This window comes from Rutilus rutilus (assembly GCF_951802725.1).
Source record: "Rutilus rutilus genome assembly, chromosome: 16".
NCBI classification, from domain to species: Eukaryota; Metazoa; Chordata; class Actinopteri; order Cypriniformes; family Leuciscidae; genus Rutilus; species Rutilus rutilus.
In genome coordinates, this window is record NC_140224.1 from 4,727,996 (window position 1) to 4,748,790 (window position 20,795).

Consider the following 20,795-nt stretch of genomic DNA (forward strand, 5'->3'; position numbering starts at 1 on the left):
AATTTTTAGTAACATTATAAATGTCTTTACTGTCACTTTTAATCAATTTCATGCATCCTTGCTGATTAAAAGTAACGTTAAGTATTACTTAAATTCTTACCAATCTCAAACTTTTGAAACATAGTATTGAATATGCTACACAAATGCATAAACTATATAGCATCTTTAAGGTTCATTAACTAATAGCAGAATAACACAGACGCCGTTTTTAATTAACTTGTCACTTTTGGCACATTTGCTTAAGTTGTGTCCCAAAGTGATCTAAAACTAATTATTTTTTTACACACATTGTGTAACTCCTAATTTTGAATTAGAAAAATATTTGATAGAGTGGATGAAATAAGTGGACGAGTTGATCAGGCAGAACATCTGACAAATTGATGAGGAAAACCAGAAAAATCACATCTTAAATTCATACAAAAGTACATTTTATTTTCACAAATTAAAAATAAAAATCAACAATAAGTCCTATAGAGAAAACAGTCAAGAGGGGAAAAGCAAATTTTCTAAATCCAGTTTGGTTTGTGTGTTTGTGTCGTGTTCATGTTTTCCAGTGTAGTTAATGTCCATATATATACTGCAGTGTTGGGAGCTCAGCATCTGCAGTCGTTTCCTTCACAAAACTCAAAAGCTGTGAAACTGTGATGACTCGGTGAAAACAGATAACTGTAAACTATAATCAAAGCAGGAAATGTGTCATACCCCATTCTCTTACACATTTACAACTTGCGTGAGAAGAGAACGTACAGGAAGAAAATGAATAAAAAGTAAAATGTCCAACAACCTGTTTTAACCTGCCGTTTCAAAACGCAGCTTTCTGAGGAACACGTGAAACGCCACCTTCCACCTTCCCTTACTGCTATTCACATACATAATAAACGTCTACATCTACAGCATACAATGAGTCTGAGAGCAAGAGATTTCACAGCAGTGGGTGAGAATAAAATGCCAATGTGTGTCTTGATGGCAAAGTTGAAGAATGTGAAAGTGGATGGAAAGTAGAAAAAGAAACGGAATATTATAGAGAAAGTAAAAAAAAAAAGAAAAAAAAGGAAGCACAATTAAGACAGTTGGGCAGGGAAAGGGAAACAGAAAGAGAAATACAAGTACACACAGGGCACCACTTCCTGTTGAGAGTGCTTGCATCCTAAGGACACAGGAAGCTCACAGGAAGTAGTCAGCAACTGGCTTTTTGGAGGGAATGCCTCTCGTTTCTTGTGGAGCAGCTTCGAATATGATGAATTCTTTCTGCAGGTGCTCGTCAAGCTCCAAGATTGCCGCCACATTACCACATCTGTGACAAAGAAAAGGGGACATCACTATGTTAAATAATTACCAATAATATTTTTTGTGAATTATTAGTCATTTTTCTTAATAATATCTCTTACAGCAAAGGTGCGCGCTCTTACGTTTGCTGGCGCTGAGCCAGAGACAGGCGCGCTCAGTGCTGTTCATACACAACTATTCAGTGTTTTTAGCCACATAATGTTTATTTGAGGTTTCAGAGATTTAAATGAAGTACTATATCTATATATCTATATCTATATCTATCTGTCTATCTATCTATCTATCTATATCTATATCTATCTATATATATATATATATATATATATATATATAGTAAAAAAGACATTTATAGTTTAATTCAAATTCCAAACAATGATGTCTGTGGAAACTGCAATAGTAATCCTTTCAATTATAATTTGATGTGTTTTATTCATATCAGATGCACATTGTGTATGAAACAAAGTTTATTCTTCTCCCATGTTCACTGGCCACTTATGCATTTCGGGAAAAATGGATGAATTTTCATGATATAAATCCATCAGATCCTCTGAATTGCGGTGCAAACTCATCATGCTTTATATCAACTAACATTATTAAGGTGTTTAAACGATAAAACATTCACTTCCACAAATTTGACAATAGGAATATATCATAATTCATGATATGGTAAACAAGTTTGTGAATATTTTGAATAAACAAGGAAAAACAAACGCGATACATGTGTGGCTTCATGACGCTTCGACACGGAAATAGTATGTTCTAGTATGGTCCCTCTGCCATAGTTAATCGAGTGTGTACAGTAGAAGCCTCCGTGTCTCTGAGAAACACGGCACAACTTTGTTTTCGTTTTGTGCAAGTTGCAACAGTTCCGTTCCGTGCAACAGAAACACACGGTGCAGTGGAGCCTTTACGATTAATTAACCGTGACGTTTTAAAATCACTGTTAATAGTGGAATCGGTTAATCGCTGCATCCCTAATGTAGACTAGATTTAAAATAATTGATGTTTATTGTTTGTAACTGAAGTAAAATATAAAAAACATGTTTTATTTCAGCTATAACATTACTCAAACTTCATCTTCTTTAGTTTAACTTGCTGTCAAAAAAACAAAAAACTTGAAATAAAAAATAAAACCACAAAAAACACTGAGAGAGACTCAAAAACAGTACTTATTTTCAAGGATTTCATTAATGTACTAAAAGTCAATAAATAAAATAAAACAAAAACTATAGCGAAAAAGACATTAGAAAAAAACAAAAAAAATGATTGAATTAAAAAATAATTTGTTTTTTTGCAATAAAATAAAAGTTAACATTTAAATACAGTAAAAAAAAAATACTTTTTCATTTCAGCAAGTAGCCTAGAAAATGTTTCTCATTTTCAGTTAGTTTAACTTGATGTACAAAAAAAAATAATTTTTTTTTAACTATTTACTATGAAACAATTACTAAAACTTTAAAATAAAACTTTAAAATAAAAACTAATTCAAAATATCAATAAACACTGTAATGGTAACTTAGATACTAAAAATACCGATAGTTCCAACAATAACAATGACTATACTTTTCTTTTTCTACATGGACCCATCTCGTAACCCAGCAGCTGTGACACAAACCCACCTGTAGCAGTAATTCGGAGCGGACCACACAGTGAGGACAGTCTCGTTGAAGTGCCACTTGTAACCTTCCATGACAAGCTGGTGCGCCCTGCAAATCATGTCGATGTCGTTGGCGGCGTTGAACTGGGCCACGACGTCACTGCCGAACAGATATCCAGCACCTCGCGGACTAACGCCCCAGCCGGTGGTGTCTGAGTCAGACAGGGGGTACATTCATATGAGATACTGATGATGAAGAACATATCTGCGGTATTCCAGAAATCAGAATTACCTTCAGGATCAGACCACAAAAGATCACACATGGGCCCGTCATGAGGCACTTCCTGTTTCCTGTCGATGGTTCTGATCTGGTCCAGAGTCTGGATTGAGGGCGACAGGCCTCCATGTACACAGAAGATCTGAAAAACAAATCCAAGTCAGGCCAGTGTTGAGGAAACAAGAGATAAAGGGCTAGTTTACCCAAAAATTCAATTCTATTAGAATTTTTTGGTTAAACAAACAAACAGACTCACTTTTCCGTCAATGATGGCGGAGAGGGACAGGTAGTCGAAGATCTCCGTGCAGTACCTCCATACCGTGACCGAGCCGTATTTTCTCAAACACTCATCGTAAAAGCCGTACACCTGCGTGATCTGTCTGGACTCGTGATTTCCCCGAATCAGGGTGATTCTGTCTGGATAACGCACCTGCGAGGAGCCATTAACCATACGTTAATTATGTCCAATTATAACAACGACAAGCGTCACATTTCATTACAGACGTCCTATGAATAACACAATGACAGTACCTTGAGGGCAAGAAGCAGCAGAAAGGTCTCGACACTGTAAAACCCTCTGTCCACAAAATCTCCCATGAAGAGGTAGTTTGTTTCTGGAACATCGCCTCCCACCTGAAGGAGAACAGATTTTTAAACACTCATTTATGAATCAATTACTAATAGATTAGTCAGTATATTCCAGTTAAATAACCAGTACGCTTGTTTCCTAAATATGCAGCTCAATAACACATCTAGCATGTATTTAAGTAAATAACTGCAACACTGTTTTGATTCCAACTAAGGGTACATTTACACAACAACGATGTACTAAAAACTGAAAAAAATTGTCTTTTGTATTTTTTGACAATGCTGTCAAAATGATCCCGTTCACACGGATTCGTGAAAACAACTACAACCGCTGTATTTTGCTGCCAGGCCAGTAGTTGGCACTGTCCCTTTGCAAAGAAATGCTTGGGGACTTAGGTGCTGAACATGCTGATTGGTTGAGTTCATGCCGCATTTTGATTGGTTGAGTCCACGCAGCATTTCATCTGCAGTTTGCTATTCAAATCAACAATGGAGTTTAAAAAATACGACCGATGGACCGATGATGAGGTTCAGGCTTTATTACGCTTAAATTCAGAGGATGAAATCCAGTGGGAACTGTAAAGTAGCACACAGTCCTACGTCACCGGACTATTTGCCTGATCTTCACGGTACTTTAGGACAGCAACAGGTCTGGGGGAAAAAAGGTCCTGGGACAAATTGTTCCGGGTAATTCCTGTGGAAACCGAAGGCAGCGTTTGCACACAGAGGTACTGAAACTGATTTTGGACAGACTTCTGGGGCAGCGTATTAAACGGTTTAAAGATCTACAGCAAAATAGAGCGAGCTTTGATGAAAACTAAGCAAATATTTAATAATTAATATTTAATGAGATCATTAGTGGAAAACGTTGGTCTAAAACATACAATTACACACAAATCGCAACTTTTAGACGCCATCTTTATTTTTCTAGCTCAACCGTCACAGAATGGAACGCACAGGATTGTGGGATATCAAAGACAGTGAAGGATACATCTCTGCTGCCTTCAAAAATCCATCAGATGAAGGCATCTCAGGAGGCAGGAAGAGTAGCCAACACTGGATTCAGACGCGTCTTGATGCCTTCCTACCTTGAAATGCATCCTCAGAAGGCAGCATTAAAGGGACAATGTGTAACTTTTTAGGTATTTTATTATCTAAAATGAATATTTTTATTCATAAATATGTCCTCAATGGTGTACAAATACCTCTAATTATCAGACTAATCCTCGTAAACGAAGAATTTATTATCTTTATATACATGGGACGGGTAGGTCCCATAGACAGTAAAAGAAAGGTAGGTCCACGGAGGCTTCCATGTAGTTCCGCCATCTTGAAAAACTATAATAGCAGAGAGGGACAAAAAGAACTAGGCCAACGCGTTTCCACAACGCGTTTTCAGAGCCAGCGTCACATGACTGAAACCAGCAGAAGCGGAGGCGCAGAGCAGTGAGAGGCGCTTGTCACTGCCCCGGCAAGTTTAAAAGGCTGCACTGCACGGTTATTTATAATGGAGGAGTCCATCCATACATATGCTGAGTCACAGGATAAGGAGTCCTCGTCGTTGAAAAAGTCCAAAATAGACCGTAAAAGGAAACGTGAACGGAGATAACAAAAAAACAAAAAACAAGGGTTAATGTCGGGATAGCTTTTTCCAGGTGGACAGAGCTAATGCAGGAGAAAGCTTTCAAAAGAGACGCTGAAGTTGCCTGCTTTCTTCTCGACAGGCAAGTCAATGTTACGTTAATTACAAGCTTTTTTTCATTGCTTGGTTGTGTACTTTATTATATAATACAGGGCCGCGGGAAGTGGGGTGCAGCACTCCCTGTTTTCACAGAATTGTAAACGCAACGCATATGTTTGTTCATTAACATTTATTCATTTTTAGCATTTAGTCATTTATTTGTATTTAACACTTTAAGTGGGCTATTTAAAAAGTGTGAATTTATATGTTAGATTATGTTTTTAAAACATACGCGCAGAGTGTTACGTAATATTGTGTGTGCGTCGAAAGAATTTGTCCGCAGCTGCTCAAAAAAAAAAACAAACAAACCCAGAGCTATGAGCGCAAGTCCACTGCCAGCGTTGTGTAAGGTTAGCACTAGGCAGTTTTTGTGTTCATTTCTATTTCCTGTAGCCGTGTAGCCTCTTTTATTGTATATGACACTGTAAACAGCCCAATAACCCTTTTCTTTAAACTAAAGGATTAATTTATGTCCCGTTGACCGGTCCATTGCATTACGAATAAAAGCAGAATCAATAAAGTCAAAAAATGTGATGTGAAGTTTGAGTGTGTACGCTGTTTGAACGAGTGTTCTCACTGATAGGGATGGGATTTGTTTGAACAAGTGTTCTCACTGATAGGGATGGGATTTTGTCAAGTGATGTGAACTTAAACAGATATATCGTGCTCAGGGAGTAGGAAGCAGTGAACACTTCATAGGGACCGTCAACTGGAACGCACCCGGTTCACAGAGCTCTCGTCTAACAAGCTGTTGATCTGTCAGATAAGAGAGACATTAGGGGTGGGAATCTCTAGGCACCTCACGATTCGATTACGATTCAGAGGGTAACGATTATCAATGCATCTTTTTTTTTGTGACGACTTGGTACTTTTAAAGCAAAGTATTTATGATGACCCATAAAGAATTTACTTCCAATATTTCCTATATTAATTTTATTAATAAAACAAATGGAAGTGATTTGGCAAGTCAACTGTAAGGTTACATTTGCCAGCATATGTCCCAACATTGCAAAGAACCAACAGGAAAATAAATGTGTGCCTGTACTAGCAGTATACTTCAATGAATACAAACTTCAGCATATTCTGAATCTCTAGCATTTAACAATAGACTTCTAACCAACATTCTCTTGTTATTTCCAATGAACATTTTGCTGTAGCAAAATCACAAACAGTTTTCGTTCAAAAATGTAGAATGATGTACCAGCAGCTCTCATACTAACATAATGCTTGTGGACTTGCGCATATTCTGAATAATCAGTAACATACAAAGCCGCTCTTATACACAACTAAATAATAAAGAGTTATGACTTGAAATGTTTGCTGTATACCACAATCAAAAAATACAAAAAAAGTAAATGAACATCTGCAGAGAGCACAGTCAAAATGTAACTTTTTGTGACTGGCATTGCGCTGATACACATTACACACTGTAACTGGAGGGCAGTATAACGTACGTATAAAAGATCGGTTTACAGCATATTGATCTGAAAACTAAACAATACAGAAAGCAGCTCTCATACAAAAAAGAAAAAAGCCAAATAGGTCACAATGAAATTGCCAATTTTCCATACGTTGGCTTTTAACGAAGAGGGTGCCGTTCGAATTTGGCGCTCAGCCATCATGCGTCTCTATTATATACGCATCTCTGTTGTGTGCACACCACAGACTGAGTGTCCGCGCACTGCACGTCCGCTTTAGAGTTCCGTCAATATTACGTTTTTTTTTTTTTTTTTATCGATTTTTTACATTTGTGAATCGATTCAGAATCGTCCACGTCCGCATCGCGATGCATCTAAGAATCTATTTTTTCCCCCACCCCTAAGAGACATACAAACTTTGCAGAGCAGGGAGACTTGAGGACTGGAATAGGGAACTTTAGAACTATATTAATCACCCAACTCTAATCTGCTAAATCAACACAACTCATAAACAATAACACCAGGATTTTCTGTAAAGCTGCTTTCAAATAATGTGAATTGCCAAAGCGCTCTGCAAATAATACTGACTTGACATTCGGTGTGAAGCACTGCTCATTATATAAGAAATCCTTTCCATGCACCGCTTTACCAGTTTGTATTTACTTTCCATGAAAAAATAACTTACCCTAAACAATTCTTTCAGGTCATAAAACTGCCCATGGATGTCACCACACACCTGAAGAGAAGAAAGCGCTTTTTACTTCTCATTTTTAATCTTGAAGAAATGACTTGCTTTCTTGTGTGAAACATTAAAGAAGATACTTTGAGAAATATCCCTGTGTTTGTTTTGTGGAAGTCAATAGTCACCAAAACGGTTAGGTTACTAACATTACTCAAAATATCTTCTTTCGAGTTTTGCAGAAGAAAGCTTGGTACAATGAGCAATATATTTGTTATAGGCATGTGACCGTAACAAATCTTTTGATTTGAATAATGTATTAGTAAGTGTTGAAATTAACATTAAATGTTGATAAATGCCTTAGAAGTACTTTTCATTGTTAGTTAATGTTAACAAAAGGAAACCTGCTGTAAAGTGTTACCGGAAGCTCCTCTAAGCACCGTTTGCGGATACTTACTGTTACAGGCGAGTCCACCCTCTGTACGTTACTCTCTTCTACAAGAATCTCTCTGGAACACACACACACACACATCGGTGTTGTATGAGCTTCTGATCAACATTAAAATGCTTTTTAAAGCGACTGATTTAGTTTTCTACTGGTTGTAATCACCTGGCTTTGGCACACAGGGCTTTGACCTCATTTTCCTTGATGAGCTCACACCTCCTCAGCTGGTCGATCTGTCTGTCCAGATCACTCATGTCACCCATGGTGGATCGCCGAGAGCGTCTAGCTGTTTCCCCCTCACACGAGACCCGTGAATACAGCTACTGTAGGACTAACAGTGTCTCTCTGTGCAATCCAAACACAGACACATGCAAACAGACACACACACACACACACACCAGATGAAGAGACGTGGAGAGGTGGCGGGACCAATCTGGGCACAGCAACCTGTAAGGAGTAAAGAAAACAGAACAGAAAAAACTATTTTAATACGGTCAATTTAACTATCCTATATATTTCTCTTATTCCAGTGATGAAAAGACTGATGTAGTGATGAAGTTCATTCAAAATTTTTAAATATTAAAACAGCCTTAGAAGCTTTTTCAATGGGCTTGGTTTCAGAAGTATTCATTTTAAAAGTTTAAAGAGTTGTAAGCCATGAACCAAACCAACCAGCTACGAGGAGGATCTCTACATTATAAACTTTGATTTGAAGCAACAACAAAAAAAAAGAAAAGAAAATTGGACAAAAAAGACAAAGGTGAACAAGACTGTGAACTTAATGAGGGGAAAGAACTACAATACCATGAAGCAAGGCAAATGGCAATTGAAGGATGGAGAAATATAAAACTATTGATTTAAAGATGTTGGCTATATTGAAAAAAAAAATTGTGCAGAATCATGGGTAATGTAGTTTTTCCAGAAATTCTGCTGTCATGTAGTAGTATTTGAGTTTATTTCCATATCAGCATCACCGGCTATTACATTACATATTAAACATTTAACAACATAATGTCATTATACAGCATACTGAAAACAAACATTTTATGAAATTCAACTAAGCCAAAAAACGAACAAACAAACATTAGTACGTACAATCCTATAAAATATTCTTTAGATGTACTTGTGCAAAAAAAGTAGCCTAAAAGTTTTTCTGGATCCATAAGTCCTTAAAAGTTTGTCCTGATAAAAAGCGCCGTCTCATAATATAAAAAATTGGGCAGTCCAAAAGTATACGTTTTATAGACAAGCTGCTGGTATTTGGTACAGTCCTGACATTTTGGTGCTTCTTCATCCTTCAATAAATGCCAATGGGTCAGTGGAGTATGACCTATCCCACACCTTGGAATGCCATTCATTCTGACATTCTAACCATTGTGCTCGTCATTTTTCTAATAAATAGCCTATTGGTTGATTAAGGGATTTATGTCCGAGGGTGGGATTTAATTCTGCTCTCAAAAAAATAAAATAATAATGCGCACTGACGGCTTCAACACAAGCTACACCATTGGTTAACAAACTCGTAGATCACATTTTAACTGTTGCGATCGATTGCTTAAACCAATCGCGTGCGTTGGAGGCGGGACTAACTTGTTTGTTCGACCAATAGCAAACGGGGGACTGTTTGAAAACGTGTCTAGTTATTTTGCCATTCCGTCCGTGTGGTGATAGTAGTGACGCAGAAATTGCACACTTGTTTTAGCTTTAATTGGCTTCTAACCGCGAGTAAAACATTAGTCAACGCAAACGACGTCACAGTATGACGTCATGATGAGGAGAGGCCAACAAAACGCTGTTTACAGTCATTTTAGGCTCTCTGAAAACAGTCACAAATGTTTAATGAGGATGTAAAATCTGAATATTGTATGGCAGTAAGCATCGTAATGAACAACGTCATGAGAGGAACAATTATTAGCGAATGAGGTCAATGGCCTTTGGTAAAGAACCTGCTGACTATGCAGCACAACTCAAGTTAAACAAGTTCTCATTTCAGACATACACGACCTTAATTTAAAAGTCAAACGAGTAAAACTAATCTAAAACGGGTAACGTTGCATTCAAATCACAATAGGATGACAGTTCAGTTTGGTTTCTAATTTAGCCGAGCGTAATTGAGACAGCTCTGTTTAAAATAAAAGCAGAAACATCATTTTAAAAAATCGAAAGCCTTTCTCTTCGTTGTCAAAATTATTATAGGGTCTAACTTACATAACATGTAATAACTACTTGGCTTGGTTCGCTTACCCAATGTGACGGTGAATTAGACTGGCACAACTTTCCTGAAAACTCCCTGATTAATTAAAAAGCCTCTAGACAAACATGATAAACACACCAGCGATAATTATTAGTCATCACGATGTTCTAATGTCAAACTCGACCTCAGTTTCCAGCAGCAGGCGAATCAATCCGGAATTAGCTGAGCTAACTAGCCTGAGCAGCTAACGTTAAAGGCCTGAGAAAATGAGCTCATCTGCCTAGACATCTGCTCAAATACACGGCCAGCTTATGCTTCTTTACCGCTTAAACCACAACAGAGTTCAAGAAATACACGAGTGTGACCTACCTTTAATCACTCCGAACAGACCTGTAAAAAATAGAGCAATCAAAGGAATATAACGTCAGTTCGCTTTTTAGGGCTTCCACCCGGCTCGTCGGTCTTTTTCTTCCACCACCCGGCGTCAAGCGCCTCCCTTTTGGAAAGCCACACATATGTGACGTCTGCTGCTCCTAGTGGCGTACTTACATATATTACAGCTAATGACTCTCTGCTGCCTTCTAGTGGCGTACTTACATAATTACAGCTAAAGACTCTCTGCTGCGCTCTAGTGGCGTACTTACATATATTACAGCTAATGACTCTCTGCTGCCTTCTAGTGGCGTACTTACATAATTACAGCTAAAGACTCTCTACTGCGCTCTAGTGGCGTACTTACATATATTACAGCTAAAGGCTCTCTGCTGCGCTCTAGTGGCGTACTTACATATATTACAGCTAAAGACTCTCTACTGCGCTCTAGTGGCGTACTTACATATATTACAGCTAAAGGCTCTCTGCTGCGCTCTAGTGGCGTACTTACATATATTACAGCTAATGACTCTCTGCTGCCTTCTAGTGGCGTACTTACATAATTACAGCTAATGACTCTCTGCTGCTCCTAGTGGCGTACTTACATAATTACAGCTAAAGACTCTCTGCTGCTCTCTAGTGGCGTACTTTCATAATTACAGCTAATGACTCTCTGCTGCTCCTAGTGGCGTACTTACATAATTACAGCTAAAGACTCTCTGCTGCGCTCTAGTGGCGTACTTTCATAATTACAGCTAATGACTCTCTGCTGCTCCTTGTGGCGTACTTACATAATTACAGCTAATGACTCTCTGCTGCTCCTTGTGGCGTACTTACATAATTACAGCTAAAGACTCTCTGCTGCGCTCTAGTGGCGTACTTACATAATTACAGCTAATGACTCTCTGCTGCCTTCTAGTGGCGTACTTATATATATATTGCAGCTAATGACTCTTTGCTGCCTTCTAGTGGCATACTTATTACAGCTAATGACTCTTTGCTGCCTTCTAGTGGCGTACTTACATATATTGCAGCTAAAGAGAGCTGCTGCGCTCTAGTGACAGAGTTATATATGGCAGCTAATCAATGACTCTATGCTGTCCTCTGGTGGCACACTGACATACTACTGTTTATGACAGCCAATGACTCTTCTTTTTATTAGAGCTTTCAACATTTAACAATAGCCAGGTGGTATATAAAGACAGTAAAAAAAAAAATAAAAAAAAAAAACTACAATAAAAATTTTTTTTAGATTACAACAATAAAAATAGTGCTTCATGACCACCATACTTACATTTATGTCAACTAAATTTTGCCATCCGAAGTAACAAATTAATCAAATAATATTTCTTCTGGACAGACATGTCATAAGTAAAAAAAGAAAAGAAAAAAAGAAGCCAAATAAAACATTTTCAAAACAAAGTTGAAAGCTGGGCATGATAGGATCTCTAACAAATGAGCAGAAATCTGTTTGAATAAGGACAACTCCAAAATAAGTAAAAAATGTTTATGCATGTAGATCACAAAATGTACAAAGTATATCAATATCACAACTGAATCCAATGACTCTCTGCTGCCCTCTAGTGGCGGCGTGATGTATATAACAGCCAGAGACTTTCATTCCAAAAAACAACTTCTGCCTTGATCAACATAATCAAAGACCATAACTGTACACATATTAAAGCATTTTTTTCTTCATGTTTTTATTATTCCACACAAACACACACACACATATACATATATATATATTACATTTTTTAAATCTTATTTTATGAATAACTTTGCAGCTTATTCTTGTACTATTTTTATTGTTATTCGTTATACTGTACATTTTGTATTATTTGTTTTGTGTATAATGCTTTGGTAATACTGCACGTTAACACAATCATGCCAATTAAGTAAGTACTTTAAAGGGATACTCCACTTTTTTCGGAAATAAGCTCATTTTACATCTCCCCCAGAGTTAAACAGTTGAGTTTTACCGTTTTAGAATCCATTCAGCCGAACTCCGGGTCTGACGGTACCACTTTTAGCATAGCTTAGCACAGATCATTGATTCTGATTAGTCCAGTAGCATTTCTTTCAAAATGACCAAAGAGTTTCAATATTTTTCCTATTTAAAACTTGACTCTTCTGTAGTTAAACCGTGTACTAAGATCGACGGGAAATGAAAAGTTGCGATTTTCTAAGCCTATATGACTAGGAACTACTCTCATTCCGGCGTAATAATCAAGGAACTGTGCGGCTGTACCATGAGTGCAGCAGGCGTAGTGATATGACGCAGCGCCTGAAAATAGGTCTAATAGGTTAGACAAACTTAGTCCCGGTCACGTTGGAAGAAGTTACCGAGCTGGGGACTATTTTCAGGCGCTGCGTCATATCATTACGCCTGCTGCACCCATGGTACAGACACACAGTTCCTTGATTATTACGCTGGAATGAGAGTAGTTCCTAGCCATATCAGCCTAGAAAATCGCAACTTTTCATTTTCCGTCGATCTTAGTACACGGTTTAACTACAGAAGAGTCAAGTTTTAAATAGGAAAAATATTGAAACTTTTTGGTCATTTTGAAAGAAATGCTACTGGACTAATCAGAATCAATGATCTGTGCTAAGCTATGCTAAAAGTGGTACCGTCAGAACCGGAGTTCGGCTGAATGGATTCTAAAACGGTAAAACTCAACTGTTTAACTCTGGGGGAGATGTAAAATGAGCTTATTTCCGAAAAAAGTGGAGTATCCCTTTAAATTAAAATATTTAAATGGACTCTTCTGCCCTCTAGTGGCATTGTGATGAATAACCAGCGGCTCTCCTCTGCCCTCTAGTGGCAAACAGATATTCGTGACCGGCAGAGGCTCTCTCACTCCCACCTTATTATGAGGGCTGACAGTTTTTTGTACAACTCTCACAGAAACTAAATGCTGAAATGAAAAAGTGTATGCTTTTTTTTTTTGTATGCTTACAACATTTTTTTCCTCATACTTGTTTTTCTTCCAATATAAATAAATACAGACACAAATAAAGAGTTACAAGCTCAGTTAAACGGTTGAGAAAAATAAATGAAATGAAGTAAAATGAAACGTTGTGCTACAGCTGCATACTTGTGTAATATAATAATTTCATACAATATTTACCAGGCTGCATAGTGCTTGAATACGACAACAGCTGACAAATAAAGAATAGATGAAGAATGCCTTTGAAAATCATGAAGTAATGAAATGTATTACTCCTTCACAGGCTTTTTGAGTTTGTTTTTGAGTTCCGCCATCATCAAGGGACTCCCCATGCTGCACAAAACAAAATAAAGAAAAAAACATTAGTTCTTTATTTGTGAACAAAATAAAATAAAATTAAGAATTCAGATTGATATTTCAGGCCATACCCAGGAAGCTTCGGGGGTGTCCATTTGGGTTTAGCTGACGCCTGCTCTTGTTTGACAGAATCCTCTGTTACTGCGACTGACTTTTGCTGAGAAAGACACAGTTAAAATACTACAAATCAACACCTAAAATAACCACCTGGATACAAACATTTTAGGCCTAAATTTAATATTTATGCAATTGAATTGTATAAATAATGTCCACTCATTTGGATAAAAATGTAATGCACAATACAAATAACAAACTAATACACTTAATATGACACATGTTTGTCAGTCATACATACATGAAACGGGTAAGATTTCTGTAGTAGTACTAATAAATTAAATGCGTTTCAAATACACAATAACCAGGTTTACATATTTATCATCAATAAATCCAATTTCTTTCAATCTCATACATTTTAACTAACTAAATGTTGCTTGTTCCACAGCTAGCCATATTTTACCCATGTTCATACTTTTTAACTTAATAATTTGAATAAATAAATTTTGAAAATTGTATCATTTAAATAAAATCAAATAGATAATAAACTATGCAATCATTGTTTTTGCACGCAGAAATCTTGCGGTTTCTTACTTGTTTCATTTATCTACGACTGGCAAATATGCATCACATTAAGTTTCTCACTTTTTGTTAAAAACTGTGTAATCCAAATGGGCAGAAATTTTATATGCAATTCAAATACATAAATCTTAAATATAATCTTGCTGTTTCTTACTTGTTTCATTTATCTACGACTGGCAAATATGCATCACATTAAGTTTCTCACTTTATGTTAAAAACTGTGTAATCCAAATGGGCAGACATTTAATATGCAATTCAAATACATAAATCTTAAATATAGGCCTAAATATTTTTGAGTGTAATACTGTGCTTAGATCCTACAGTAACATCGGCATGTTTCCACGAGGACTCTGTTATGTACCTGTGGATGTAGTGTGCGCTCTGCTTCTCCTGCTCTCACTTGCTTCCCAAATTCAGTTTTTCTCAGAGCCGGCAGCCCTGCGCCCAGTCCTAAAAATATATAATGGACTGATTTAATGCACTGATAAAATTGTAATGCACTTCTCATGAAGGTTTTATTGAGGTAAATACCTGGGAGTTTAAATCCAACCCCCCCTTTACTTGGAACAGAGACTTCACATGGTGGAGGCTTTGGGAGAAGCGGTTCGACGGAGATCTTGTAAAGGAGCTTTCTGGGGTCTTTGGGTGGCCGAACTAGGGGATTCTTCACAGCAATTCTAGACTTCTGAACGGTAAAGTCCAAAGATGAGTCCTCAAATGCCTGTGGATAAAAAGTCATGATAGGTTTAACTTTATTGATGTAGGATCAGACTTTAACTTCTATAATATAAATGCAGTAATCCTTATGTCTGCTTAACTGAATAGATGATGTTTACGAACCACATAACTTGTATTATCTTATCACTGCCATATAAACATTACTATGACTGATTCCTGATCGTAACATTGAAAACATGCATTGAAACAAAAAGTATTGTGAAAAGCACAAAAAAAATGAATATAATAGTAGAGCTTTTACTCAAAATATTTAATATTACCTGTAGATCCAAATCAAATGTTCCTTTTATCTTCACCACTGGAAGGTCTTTGCTCACACTATCAAATCCTCTTTTCATCCCAGGTCTGCTGATTTCCATGAAGTCTTCATGACCGCTCGACTCTGTTTCTCCAGCAATGGCTTTCGGTATCTGATCATGACGTCCATCAGCTTCATTTGTTTCACACTCTGGTGAACTTTGTGGCTGGATTTGTTTAACAGCTTCACGACTTGCATTTTCCACCTCCATTGTCTCACCTAATAACTTCCTTCCTTCTTCAAAGACAAATGCATCAGCTGGCACTTGTAATTCAGGTCCTTGGTCTTCATTAATCTCAGTTTTCTCTTGATCATTCTGGTCAACAATATTTTTCTCCTTTTCATCAATAAGATGTTCAGCTGCATGTCTAAAACCTCCACTGCTTTCTGTCTCTCCATGGTCCATCGTGTTCATCTGCTTTCCCTGTTCTGCGTTATCTGGATCTTCGCTCTTCATTTCACGCTTTTCATCCTCATGATTCTGATCACATTCTTTGTCGTTATCATCTTTTTGTTCAATCTGCCCAGTTTTATCTAACTCTAGTGCCGTTTCACTCTCCTTACATTCACTGTTTGCATGTACCCTTTCAGTCTGACCCTCATTGGATGAAACTGCTTCATTCTCAACATGTGTGTCGCTTTCTGTGTCACATGAACTGCTCCCTCCATGATCTGTCCGAGCACAAAGATAAGTTTGTTGATCAGCTTCAGTTGTTTCACACTCTGGTGAACTTTGTAGCTCAATTTGTTTAACAGCTTCACGACTTGCATTTTCCACCTCCATTGTCTCACCGAATAACTTCCTTCCTTCAAGGACAAATGCATCAGCTGGCACTTGTAATTCAGATCCTTGGTCTTCATAAATCTCAGTTTTCTCTTGATCATTCTGGTCAACAATATTTTTCTCCTTTTCATCAATAAGATGTTCAGCTGCATGTCTAAAACCTCCACTGCTTTCTGTCTCTCCATGGTCCATCATGTTCATCTGCTTTCCCTGTTCTACATCTTGTCCATAAAGCTCAGATTGGACAATTACTTCTGCGTTATCTGGATCTTCGCTCTTCATTCCACATGTTTCATCCTCATGATTCTGATCACGTTCTTCATCCTTATCATCTTTTTGTTCAATCTGCCCAGTTTTATCTAACTCTAGTGCCGTTTCACTCTCCTTACATTCACTGTTTGCATGCACTCTTTCAGTCTGACCCTCATTGGATGAAACTGCTTCATTCTCAACATGTGTGTCGCTTTCTGTGTCACATGAACTGCTCCCTCCATGATCTGTCCGAGCACAAAGATAAGTTTGTTGATCAGCTTCAGTTGTTTCACACTCTGGTGAACTTTGTAGCTCAATTTGTTTAACAGCTTCACGACTTGCATTTTCCACCTCCATTGTCTCACCTAATAACTTCCTTCCTTTTTCAAGGACAAATGCATCAGCTGGGACTTGTAATTCAGATCCTTGGTCTTCATCAATCTCAGTTTTCTCGTGATCATTCTGGTCAACAATATTTTTCTCCTTTTCATCAATAAGATGTTCAGCTGCATGTCTAAAACCTCTACTGCTTTCTGTCTCTCCATGGTCCATCATGTTCATCTGCTTTCCCTGTTCTACATCTTGTCCATAAAGCTCAGATTGGACAATTACTTCTGCGTTATCTGGATCTTCGCTCTTCATTCCACATGTTTCATCCTCATGATTCTGATCACGTTCTTCATCCTTATCATCTTTTTGTTCAATCTGCCCAGTTTTATCTAACTCTAGTGCCGTTTCACTCTCCTTACATCCACTGTCTGCATGCACTCTTTCAGTCTGACCCTCATTGGATGAAACTGCTTCATTCTCAACATGTGTGTCACATGAACTGCTCCCTCCATGATCTGTCCCAGCACTAAGATGAGTTTGTTGATCAGCTTCATTTGTTTCACACTCTTGTGAAATAATATCTTGCTCATTTTGTTTAGCAACTTCCCTGCTTGTGGGTTCCACCTCCATTATACTTCCCATTGTTTCACCCAATAACTTCCCTTCTTCTTCCAGAACAAATGCACCAACTGACACACAATCTTCAGGTCCTTGATATTCTGCATCACCAAGTTCTTCTGTTGAAAGTCCTTCCAAAGTTTCTGTTTCTTTTACCAAGTTCATTTCCATTTCTGTCATTTCCTTCAAGACTTGATTCGTTATTTCTTCTACATACTGTAAAGCGATCTTCGCCACATCTGTGTCCAGAGTCTCCTGCTCCTCAATGCATTGCTCTGATTCACCTTGCAGATGTGCAAGGTGGGCTGGGCTCAAAGTCCTTGTTAATACAGGTTTGGCATCTGTTTGGTCCTCTGCAACATGTTGTATCTCTGCAGTTCCAGTGATTTCAGAAACACTTGAATTTCCCAGTGATTCACTGAAAGTGTCCATTGTTTCTTGAGATGATTTGCTTTCTCTTTCTGTGAACTCAAGAAGCTCATGTGTCTGTGAAGTGATATTTCTGATGTTTGATGATTGACTTTGTGTCTCAAATGGCTCTGCTTCCTCGTCTTCGGAACTGATCTTTATTTCTGTTGTTTCAACAATCAGCTCAGTTTTTAATTCAACGTGTTTTTTAAGAGAGAACTTGGTGTCGTCTATTTCCTGATGTGTCTGACTTTCTGTTGCACTCAAGGATTCGATTGGAGTTTCAATGGCTTGTTCAATCTCCACAGCTTCCTCACCTGCTTTCGGTGTCTCGGGATGCTCAACAAAGCGTGCGATAAAAGTTTCTTTTTCTGTTTGCTCTTCTGCAAGACTTTGAGGCTCAGTTTTGATCTCCTCAAAACATCCCAAGGCAGTCTCTGGCCTTTTCCTCGATTCTCCAGGGAACTCACAAACAATAGGATTTGAAAACATGCCTTCAGTTTTTATGGCCACCACAGGCAAGCCAGTTCCTGTTTCTGAAGTATTTTCTGGAGTATCCTGTTTTGAATCTAACTGCAGGGAGTCTTCTGTTGTATTAACGGTTTCAAAAAACTCATCCAATACTGAAGTCATTTTCAGTTCGGTTTCAATGTTTAATATATGTTTTTCTTTGGACACTTTTTGCAGTGTTTCTGCTGACTCCTGTAACTCAGATTTAATCGTGTCTTGTTCACTCTCGGTTGCACCCCTATTTTCTGTTATCATCTCCTCAACCTCATCTTTACAGAATTCTGCAATTTCATCATAATATTTTTCCAGTACTTTCAGCCTTTCAGGCTTTGAAAGGCCATCAGCTTCCTCTGCAGAATATTCCAACTCTGGTAGCAAATCTTGCACTGCAAGGACAAATGCATCAGCCGGCACTTGTAAGTCAGGTCCTTGGTCTTCATCAATCTCAGTTTCCACCCGATCCTTCAGGCCAACAGGTTTTTTCTCCATTTCATCAATAAAATCTTCATGTTTCAAACCTCCAAAGCATTCTGTCTCTCCATGGTCCATCATGTTCATCTCCATTTCCTGTTCTACATCTTGTCTATGAAGCTCAGATCGGAAAGTTACATCTGCACTATCTGGATCCTCTCTCTTCTTTGAACACTTTTCATCCTCATATTTCTGATCATATTCTTCATTTTTACCATCCTTTTGTTCAATCCGCCCAGTTTCATCCAACTCCTGAACAATTTCACTGTCCTTACTGTAATGTACTCTTTCAGCCTGACCCTCATTGGATGAAACTGCTTCTTTCTCAACATGCATACCACTCTTGCATCCTCTGCTTTCTGAATCACCTGAAATGCTCCCTTCATGATCGGTCTCAGCTGACCACGTTGCACAATGGTAAGTTTGTTTTCTTGCAGTGTCAACATTCTTGTCGTCTTTGACCACATCAGTGTTTTCCCACTGTACCGAGGCCACTTGCACTCTGACTTCAGGCAGGGAACACTTGACCTCCCCAGTGCTTTTGTCATTATAATTTGATTTATTCTCTTCCTTCTCACTACTATTTGCCTTTACTTCTCTGTTGATCTTTTTTGCTGCACTCAAGTCAATCTCATCTGATCTTTGGTTTCCTACATCTGTGACTTCCGGTCTCAGATATTTTGCAACAGCCCCTGACAGATAACCCTAAATCAGCAAAACATAAAACATATATTTTTTTTTAATTACTCATTAAGATACAAATATATAGAATTGTCTGATACATACAGACTAAGCATTCTATACATTACAAACTGATCGTGATCACACAGATTAGTCATCATTATTCATAACTCAATCAGTGAAACTCGTTGATTGTAAAAGGGTGCTGCATTTACTCACCCAAACAGTCCAAATAGTGCGACCAATGCGGTTCCCCGAGGATTCAGGCGCATCCATAGCCGATTAAATGAAAAATTATGAAGTGCTGACAGATCAATGAAGCTCCTTCGTAGTTTGATTTGATTGCGAATGTTTCTTCACAACATTCAGACCATTACAAGCACATGTCCTTTTTGTAAGTTAAGTTCTTTAAAAGAAGTTATATGGTGACTGACTGACGGAGTTCGCATTTGTTTAGTTCGTGATGCTCATATGTCCGGCGTTTAAATGAGGAAGACGCGTAGTGTGAAGCTGCATTAACACCAGCCAACGCGCAAGCACAAACACTCACACGGAGTTGGTTTGTGGTGAGAAAAACATAAGAGTCATTGAGCCAGTCATGTCCAACCACACATCATTTCTGTGAACACTTCTCTAAAGTTTACCGGCTGCGTGTCAAATCCTAGTGAGCTGCCTAAATAGACGGCATTTTGGGCTGGCGCGTTGTGCACTTTTTGGCGCTACAGGCGCGCCTATTTTAGACGCGTACAGCATTCGTACGTCATGGTTGAAATCATAATATTTAAGCACCTCGGACTCGAGTCAGAAAGCACCAAAATGCTGTCTATGAAGGAATCTCATTAGATCTTGAAACACAAACGTAGTTTTCTGATGCAACAGTTATAGCTGTGCAACAAGTGCAAGTAGCTCCCAAAACTTCCGTCAAGATAGTTCATCATATTAGCTTTAAAATGTAGCAAATTATGTGTTTGGACAATTATGAATTAAAAACGAAAGCATTAAGTGAAGGTTTAATACAATTTCATGTGCACTGTTTGAATATGCACAAGTGTTGTGGTTGAGGTTTGACAGGCTAGCCTATATGCTTCTTTGGACAGAATTAGTCACAGTGGTGCAGTCATTCTTTCTTTCTCACATACAGTTTCTTTTTTCTTTTTAAA

The 20,795-nt window shown here is 38.0% G+C and overlaps 2 protein-coding genes across 2 annotated transcripts; both read right to left on the bottom strand.

The window, feature by feature from the left end:
* Positions 1–406: 406 nt before the first annotated feature.
* Positions 407–10,748, bottom strand: ppp4cb (protein phosphatase 4, catalytic subunit b). Its single transcript, XM_084434469.1, has 9 exons — positions 10,596–10,748; positions 8,198–8,479; positions 8,045–8,096; positions 7,594–7,644; positions 3,693–3,794; positions 3,418–3,591; positions 3,177–3,303; positions 2,907–3,096; positions 407–1,294 (listed from the first exon to the last, which is right to left on the bottom strand). The coding sequence occupies exons 2-9, from the start codon at positions 8,293–8,295 to the stop codon at positions 1,165–1,167; spliced, it is 924 nt and encodes a 307-aa protein (XP_084290595.1). The 5' UTR covers positions 8,296–8,479; positions 10,596–10,748; the 3' UTR covers positions 407–1,164.
* Positions 10,749–13,551: 2,803 nt separating this feature from the next.
* On the bottom strand, positions 13,552–20,391 carry LOC311306181 (uncharacterized protein). Its single transcript, XM_084434442.1, has 6 exons — positions 19,855–20,391; positions 15,544–19,659; positions 15,077–15,266; positions 14,907–14,995; positions 13,981–14,066; positions 13,552–13,885 (listed from the first exon to the last, which is right to left on the bottom strand). Exons 1-6 carry the CDS (start codon positions 19,909–19,911, stop codon positions 13,822–13,824), a joined length of 4,602 nt encoding a protein of 1,533 aa, XP_084290568.1. The 5' UTR covers positions 19,912–20,391; the 3' UTR covers positions 13,552–13,821.
* Between the last annotated feature and the right edge of the window lie 404 nt (positions 20,392–20,795).

Bases quoted from the DNA above. Each gene is read 5' to 3' on its own strand.
- ppp4cb (XM_084434469.1), bottom strand. From the start codon at position 8,295: ATGGGTGACATGAGTGATCTGGACAGACAGATCGACCAGCTGAGGAGG. The intron at 7,645-8,044 runs GTAAGTATCCGC...TCTTCTCTTCAG, and splicing joins GGGTGGACTCGCCTGTAACA to GTGTGTGGTGACATCCATGG. The intron at 3,795-7,593 runs GTAAGTTATTTT...GTTCTCCTTCAG, and splicing joins ACCTGAAAGAATTGTTTAGG to GTGGGAGGCGATGTTCCAGA.
- LOC311306181 (XM_084434442.1), bottom strand. From the start codon at position 19,911: ATGGATGCGCCTGAATCCTCGGGGAACCGCATTGGTCGCACTATTTGG. The intron at 19,660-19,854 runs GTGAGTAAATGC...TTGCTGATTTAG, and splicing joins GCACTATTTGGACTGTTTGG to GGTTATCTGTCAGGGGCTGT. The intron at 14,996-15,076 runs GTATTTACCTCA...ATATATTTTTAG, and splicing joins GGTTGGATTTAAACTCCCAG to GACTGGGCGCAGGGCTGCCG.